The sequence below is a fragment of the Lolium rigidum genome, chromosome 5 (genome assembly GCF_022539505.1).
Source record: "Lolium rigidum isolate FL_2022 chromosome 5, APGP_CSIRO_Lrig_0.1, whole genome shotgun sequence".
Lineage (NCBI taxonomy): Eukaryota > Viridiplantae > Streptophyta > Magnoliopsida > Poales > Poaceae > Lolium > Lolium rigidum.
The window spans coordinates 128174867-128183491 of NC_061512.1; the positions used below are offsets into that span (position 1 = coordinate 128174867).

General features: G+C 47.5%; 1 protein-coding gene across 1 annotated transcript; it reads right to left on the bottom strand.

Annotated features, from left to right (window-relative positions):
* Positions 1-209: 209 nt before the first annotated feature.
* Positions 210-860, bottom strand: LOC124654898 (mini zinc finger protein 1-like). The gene has a single exon (XM_047193872.1). It carries the CDS (start codon positions 794-796, stop codon positions 509-511), a length of 288 nt encoding a protein of 95 aa, XP_047049828.1. The 5' UTR covers positions 797-860; the 3' UTR covers positions 210-508.
* Between the last annotated feature and the right edge of the window lie 7765 nt (positions 861-8625).

Consider the following 8625-nt stretch of genomic DNA (forward strand, 5'->3'; position numbering starts at 1 on the left):
AATAAGACCAAAGTGTAATTCCATTAAGTATATCGAAAAAAAAGTAGCTACCATAATGTTCATCCGGTCTGCAGTTTTCTTATACTCAAAGTCCGAAAACAACATTACTAGTTCTTCTTCAGTGATGAAAAAGACTAGGCAAAGAAAACCAATCCATAACTCAGAGACATATTATTAATTACTGGTCCCAAACAAGAAGCACAAATCTGTACAGAATACGAGATGTTCATCTCACAGTCACCGATTGATCTACACACACCAGACTGGACTCAAGAACACACATACTATATGTTAATTACATCATCACACAACTGATCGCCAAATTAATCCCAATACCAAGAGGAGGAGGAGGAGGAGGAGGAAGAAGATAATTAACTTGTCCACACATATATTTGATTGATGGACTGAGATCGAACGGAGTCGTCTTAATGTCCGAACCTTACCTGCCGATGCTGATCATGTACCGAGACAAGCAGGCAGGAAATCCGCAGGGCTTCGGCGGCGGTGATCACCGGCCGGAGGTGTCGGACTCGTAGTCGCAGTCGAAGGCCTCGACCTCGCGCTTGTGGAAGCTGCGGTGGCAGCCGCAGGCGGCGCAGAGGAGAGCCGTAGGGCTGCCCTCGGGGGCCGACGCCATGAACTCGCGGCAGCCGTCGACGGCGTAGCCGCCGATGCCCGCGGCGTGGTTGCGCTGGCACTCCTTGTAGTGCACCACCTTGCCGTCCTTCCTCTCGGGCGCCGCCGCAGTGCCGTTGGCGTGCGTCTTGGGCGCCGAACGGTCCTGCTGGGGCCCCATGAGAGATGGTGCGGACGCCTTCTTGCCGGCCGGCGGCCGTCGACTTCGATGGAAGGGAAGGAAGGGAATGGGAAGGCTTTTGCTATTGCGCCCTTGGATGCTGGTACTTATATGGGCAGGAGCACGAGATAGGTGGTGTTTTTTTTTTTTCCTTTTCTTTTTCGTGAACACGCCAAAGCTTTGCGTGTGATTGCATTAGAAGAAAAGGGGTTTGCATGGCTACAAAAATCACACTGCGCACACTTGGCATGGCATTGGCCATTGGCAATTGTTTGTCGTATGATCATGAGTCCGAGTACCCGGTTAATTTGGAGCGAACCATGGTAGTATTGTGTGACGTTCAGATTCGTGTCCTATATCAGGTATCATCGATTTGCCAGAAAAATATTTTTGAAATTCGATGGCCGAGGTCCGACACGACAAATAATGTTACGAACCAAGTTCATGTGCCAGCTGGTTATGTTTGCAACTTTGCATGTGACTTCTGTTCAAGAACATTGGCTTATGTTAGCATGTGGTTGTGCGGCACCATGTTGTCTTAACTTTACGTGCGATTACCATTAGGCTTATTTCAACACCCACAAAATTACAATAATAACAATCCTGAAATACACTGAAATAGGGCAAACACATATTTATTTTTTGAATCATCGTCAGATGCTCGGAGCACGTGGTTGTTTTGGAACCAACATTCCCTCCACATGGTAGTATTGCATGGGGCCAAGATTCTTTTACCTCTCATTAGGTGTCACCAATTTGCAAACAGATGGCCTTTTGGAAATACCATGGAAAAACTAACACCACAAATGGTCTTAGGGATCATGTTATGATGCCAACTGACCGGTTATATTGGTATGTGGCTTTCTATTCAAGAACACTGTCTTATATTAGTACCAGGTATGTGTGGCATGTCATTGGCTTAACTTTGTGTGTAGCCGTGTTCGACGAAATAGAGTTCCGCAATGTTACAAGAATAACAGTGTGTTGAGGCACACTAGAAAAAGGGAAGTATTCAGTTTTGAAACAGACATATCAGCACCTTTTTGTAGCCAACTCTTGGTCGATTTCCCCCGTAGAATAAAGATTTTAAAAACTACACAATTGTTTCAGTGTGATATGTGATGGTTTTTCATTTTTTTTTCCACGAACACACAAAATCTTTGCGTATAATTGTATTTAACGAAAACGAGTTTCACATGGTTACGACAAGCAGTGCGCGCACTTGGCATGGTATTGACAATTGTTTATCATATGATCATGAATTTGGAGCGAACCATGTACATGGTCTAGATTTTTTTTTTCTATTTGAAGTGTCAATTTTTTTTTGGGGAAATCAATGGTCAAGGATCAACACAACGAATAATTGTACGAACCATGTTCTTGTGCCAACTAGTTATATGTTTGAATGTGGTTTTTCTTCAAGAAACATTGGCTTATGTTATGTGGTTGTGCGGCACCATGTTGGTAACTTTGTGTGAATTTTCATTAGACCTATTCTACACCCACAAGGTTACAAGAATAACAGTGTTGAAGTACACTTAACCACGGTAGGCACACATTTTTCTAAATCACGCATTAAAGCACATGGTTATTTTGAAACCATTGTCGTCTCCACACAATAGTATTGAGTGGGATCTAGATTTTTTTACTTTCTTTTAGGCTCCACCAATTTGCAAACAACTTGCTTTTCGAGATCAAAACAACAAATGCCCTTATGAACCATGTTGGGGTGCCAACTGTGCAGTTATATTGGTATGTGGCTTTCTGTTCAAGAACATCGTCTTATTAGTACCTAGATATGTTTGTTTGAGAGTAGCTTATCACGTGTACCACGCGATAGTACCTAGATATATGTGGTTTGTTGTCGGCTTAACTTTATGCGGAGTTGCATTAGATGAAGTAGAGTTTTAAAATGTTACAAGAATAACTATGTGTTAAGGCACATTGAAAGAAGGAAAGTATGTGCTTGTTTTCTAAATCCTGCATGTCAGCACCTGATTATTTTGCAGCCAACTTTCTGCCGACGTTACTGAATCCAACTCTATGACCGATTTCTTCCCTAAAATACAGACTATAAAAAAAGTTCAATTGTTTGGCATGAAAAGTAAATGGGCATATACAAATGGTAAGGTTGCTCAACACCTATAGATGACTACGAACGAAATTATGAAGTATAATCTTGCAATGTTCGTCCATGTATTCATGCATCATTATGGTGGCTTCAAAGTCTTCAAATCTCTACTCGAGGCTTCATATTCGTTCCTTGTGTGCTTGCTTAGATCTTCATGCTTGATCTCCATTGTTTTTCCTCTTGTCCATGTTAAGCAAGCACACTTGCTGTTTTAGTGTAGCCTCATGTTCTTTTTTTGGTTAGTTGGCACATATTTATTCCCTCTTTTTTTTGGTAAGGAGCATCTAGCAACTTGCATATGATATATATTTTTTGCGTTTGTTTATTTTCCTATGTGTCACCAGTGCTAAATATATGGACCTGAAAAGGCTATATCTGATCTTGTTCCATTGCTACCAAAAGGTAACAGTAATGGCAGTTTGATGCTATTATAGTTAAAGACCACCATGACCACTAACGAGCAACTTGAGTAGGTCCATTAGTGGACAATATTAGATCTGAATTGACCTGACAAAAACCATGTTAGTTAGATTGAGACGTACTCTTCTAATTGCTATAACATCATGCCAGGTTTTCGTTTCAGAAATTGACGTGTTGACGAAAAGGGACATCCAACTTAGTCAAATTTCAGAGATTCAGTGACTGGCCTAAAAAGCACAGCGCAAAAGAATGAAGGAAATCTAGGCACAAAAGGAACTGAAGTCTATTGGATGAGTTGGATCCACATAGGAGGAGGAGGAGGAGGAGGAGGAGGAGGAGGTTGGATTGAGAAGCACTCCTCTCCAACTGACTCTTCTACTCATCTTTTTCTCTGCTTGCTTGTGGCACCATTCCTCTATTGATCTATATTGCTCATGTGCTACTTGTCTAAATCTATTGACAATTTGCTATGATGCCCTACAGTTCATTTCACCAATGATCAGTACTGTCATGATGATCTACAAAGAAAAAGGTCATGATCTTTAGCTATATGAGCAACAGTAGCCCATTTGAATGCAGTTTCGAGCTGCAAAATCTACCTACCACATGCGGACTAGTTGCCACATTTTAGCATGATTCGGGCCACATTTTAGGGAGAATCTCCCATACTTGGTTAAGGTATGACACTCCATGATATCTGCTTGTCAGGCCGATAGAGGTCTCTTCAGGGGAAAAGAAAAGGATGGGTAGTAGAAACGGCTGGAGCTAGTGCAGCCCCAACCATGGCGACAGAGATGCAGAAATGTCGCAGTCAGCAGCCAAACCTGTCCTTCCCATCTAGTGGAGACGGTGATCGGATAATATATGCCTGCTCTCCCAGGAACAAGAATAGATTCATGTCACCGGTGCTGCAGTGACAAAAATGGCACATGTTCTTACTTTGCTGAAACATTTCTATATGTGAAAAGGAATATGTTTTAGCAGCGATAGCCGTTATAAGTCTTGTCACATTTTTGTCAGATGCAGGTAAATTAGGTCCAACTTTAACTGAACCTGAGAAGCTCTCGTGCTCAAATTTTGCCTGAAATATAGCTGGAGTTATACTGTTCGGCGGGATTGTAGCATACATGGTTCATGGCTGCAGGGAAAACGAAAATGTTCCAGAAGACAGTAATATCGGCTGCTAGTCCTTTTCCAGAATATCATGGCACTGTGAACCTATTACTAGCACAACGACCGTTTTGTTCCATCTGATAATTGGAAAAGAAGGCCGATGGTAGAAATTTGACATGGTCTTAATTGCATTAGACTTGTGGAATTCAACGGCTTGTGTCCTAAATTATTCTCCGAATGTCGCTGTCCATGTCGAATAATCTTTGTTTGAGATTTAAAAACCTGAACTCTTTGTTGGGAACAAAGAGTACTCTAATCTCTCCGGAGGTGAGGTGCAGCACTCAGGACCATAAGCGCCTGATAAGCTGACGGGCCTATGTCAACCTGAACAAAATGCAAAACTAATTAGATTCCCTGAGAGAATCATGCTAATCTGAAATGACCTGTGTATAATAATAATGAGTAGGGTAGCACCACACGAGCTAGCTACCCACACCCATTCAGTCCTCACCAAATCTCTGGAAAGTTGGCCTAGTAGATAGGATTAAATGGGTTCCGCCAATTGCCAAGGAATTCTTCAGCAACCAAATGGGGGCCTCATCAGTTTGACATTGCGAAGCTGCAGGCAGGAAATTAAGGTGGCGCCCTACCCAGCCGGTGGATAATGTAGTGTGGCTCCAGTCGAGGCTCCACATGTCAAATCACCACATCAATGCATCATGGAACAGGACAGGGACGCCGCCTAATTCAGGGCTCATCAGGCCCTGGCGCCTCCGGTCAGTAGAATGTTTGCTTCCAAAGCCCCCTGTCAGTGAGCAGATGCACACTGTTCCAGTTGCTGTCAGACCCTGAGGAATAACAATAATTCAGCTTCATCTGAATCACTGAATGCATACCATTCTTTCCTCTCTCGCGTGGGGAGATGTTCAGTAGTAGCGGATGCGTGTGAAGCTGAGTCGAGTCGAGTCGAGTCGGGTCCCCTATCAATGCGATGCAATGCAATGCGGCACCACTAGTTGCTCTTTTATGAAAGGAAAATGATGAATCGACGCAACGCAGCAGTGGTTGCGGATTCGCTGGCGACGGGTGTGAATCTCTTCCTGCACGTGAAAGGGTGTCGTGCGATTGAAGGCCGGCCTCTCTTTTCCAGCCCGGCCTCCAACTTCGGTTGCTCCTCTGAATCTGAATGAATGCTCCACGGACAGCCAACGCCTCCAACTTCAGAGCCAGATGAAACCCGATACGGTATCTGCAGGGGTCAAATCGAGCCGTGTTGGTAGCGAGGGTGACCGACCGGAGACGAATGGGGTGTCTGCCATTGCCGCTGCCGATGGGCATGGCCATGGCCATGGATGGGGATGGATCGTTTCTGGTTCGCGTCCAATCGGCACGGATCAAACCAATCCGAGACGTAGCTGCTCCCTCATGCGACTGTAGCAGATGATGGAATTGCAGCAATATGAATGGTCAGGGTGGAGGAGGTACTCGTGTCCTAGTGTAGCATCTCTTGCTGATTGATTTCACTAGTCAACTATTGTTTGCTATCGGTTGATGCTCTGCCGTCGTGCGCGTCTCCATCGATTGTATCATGGGGCTCCGTGCACAGAGTGGTGACATGCAGCTTCGACGCACGTAAGACTGAGCATCCCACCGGTGCCACCCAATTGGCATCCGGCAAGAGAGCCGGAGAAGGTCTTTGGGGGAGCCCAAAAAATTTGCCGCGGCATATAGTCTCAAACATAAAAAATAAAAAAACTACTTAGTTGTTTTTTACACACCCACTGAAAACATAAATCTCACTCATCACAAATTTGACAAATCTTTCTCAACTTATCCATATTTGTATCTGTTAGATGTATATATCTGTATATTGTAGTTTCCCCATATGTTAGAGGGCTTTCTGCACCTGTACATTTACTATATATTGTGGCCTTTGGCCCCTGGTAATACAACACGCATATTGCCCTAACATGGTATCAGAGCAAAATTGGTCCTCTAGTCTAGTACGTGTTCAGCCTCTTCTCTGATCTGCTCCGTCGCCCGTCCCGTGCTGGCGCCGATCCGCGCGTGGCCGTGCTTCTCCGATCTTCGTTGTCGCCCGTCCGTCCTCGATCTGCAGATCTCTACGATTCGATCTCCCCCGGCCCCGCTCCAAATCGCCCACCTCCGTTCTAGGCCGCCGCTCCGATCCAAGCCGATCCCGATCCGAGCTGCCTGCTCCCGCCTAACCCCGCCCGCTCGACGCCCCGATCCCCGACGCCTGCTCTTCCGCTCGAGCAGTGCTCCGCCCGCAGCCAGGCTCCTCCCGTCGCCATCCCTGGCCCGCTTGGCCCGCTCGCCCCTGCTCTGCTTTCCCTCCTCTCTGCTCCGCGCCGCGTCGCCCGTTTCCGTCGGTTTCTCTGTTTCCCGATCTGCACCTTGCCAGTTGACTTCGATCTGAAAAAAATTAAAAACAAAAAAAAAGAAAAAAGAATTACTGTCGTTGGCTGTTGTTATCCGATGTCTTCCTCCGCTCATCCCGCCTTATCTTTGGGCCTCCCTTCGGTACTTGGTCTTTGTCCGCTGCCTCCGTGTATGACGACTAGCCATTCTTTGTCGCCGTTTGCGGCCTCTTCACGCGGCTCTGCCCGCGCTTCACCGACTCCGTCTACGTCGGCTCGCCGCTCTATACCGACTTTCGCGGCCTCTTCCCGCGGCTCGGCCGCGCTTCGCCGATTTTGTCTCCTCGGTCCGCCGCTCTACATCGACTTTTGCGGCCTCTTCATGCGGCTCGCCGCGCTTCGCCGACTTCGTCTACGTCGGCCCGCCGCTCTACATCGACTTTTGCGGCCTCTTCCCGCGGTTATGGCCGCGCTTCGTCGACTCCGTCTACGTCGGCTCGCCACTCTACATCGACTTTCGCGACCTCTTCACGTGGTTATGACCGCGATTTGCCGACTCGTCTTCATCGGCGTGTTGCTCTCTGTCGCCCCTTTGGTGGCCTCTGTGCGTGTGGGTGATAGCTCTTCGTCGGCACCTGATTGTACGTCGACCTCTCCAGTCGCGCCCCTCTCTGCGCATGAGATAGCGCAGCTTCACCTCCTGCTTGATGCTTGGGATTCTAGTTTACGTCAGCAGCCTCGCGGTCCGAGTCTCCGCCCTCATCCTCATTGCACCTACTGTGGCAAGGTTGGCCACACTTCCTCCACCTGTTGGACGCGGGATCCCAGTTTACGTCGGCCAGTTTCGGGATCGTCGCCAGGTCGGCTCTTCGAGATCTTCTGCGGTTGCACTCTCCGATCGGGACATTCTCGGGGTCTTCGTGGTCCGCTCGCTACTACGGACTCTTCCTCGCCGGCGCTGCTGGTTCTGTGGCCGGCTCTTCTGGAACTGCGCGACCACCGGTTTCTACACGATCGAGTACGTCCCCGTGGTATCCGGATTCCGGAGCTTCCTTTCATATGACCTCTAAGTCTTCTATTCCGTCCGCTTTTCGGTCTCTTATTTCTCCCGTCCGTGTTGTCACGGTCGATGGTACCTCTATTCCTGTTTCTAGTAGATGCACCCTTTCTACTCCCTCTTTCTCTGTCCCCGATGTTTCTCATGTTCCTCGCCTTCGGATGAACCTTTTCTCCGCTAGCCGACTCATCGATTCCGGTTGTCGCGTCATTCTTGACGCCGAGTCTTGTGCGGTTCGGGATCGTCGCACACGAGCCCTGGTTGGAGCTGGCCCTCGTAGCCGTAAGTCTCCGGGGCTTTGGGAGTTAGACTGGCTTCGTGTTCCTTCCGCTTCCACTCCATCTGTCAGTTCTCCTCCGGTTGTTGCCTCTGTCACCGGCTCTTTTCAGAAGTGGCATCATCGTCTTGGTCACCTTTGTGACTCTCGCCTGTCGTCTTTGGTTCATCGTGGCCTTCTAGGGTCTCGTCTCCGGAGATGGGTCGTTACACTCGTCGTGGCTGTAGGTTAGGCAAACAGATTCAGCTTCCTTATCCTACTAGTGTGTCTGTCTCTCAGCGACCATTCGATTTAGTCCATTTAGATGTTAGGGGTCCGGCTCCCTTCGCTTCGAAAGGGGGCCATCCATACTATATCTTATTCATTGATGATTTTTCACGGTACACCTGGGTGTTTTTCATGCACTCTCGCAGTGAGGTGCTCTCTATTTATCAGCGTTTTGCAGCCATG

Bases quoted from the DNA above. Each gene is read 5' to 3' on its own strand.
- LOC124654898 (XM_047193872.1), bottom strand. From the start codon at position 796: ATGGGGCCCCAGCAGGACCGTTCGGCGCCCAAGACGCACGCCAACGGC.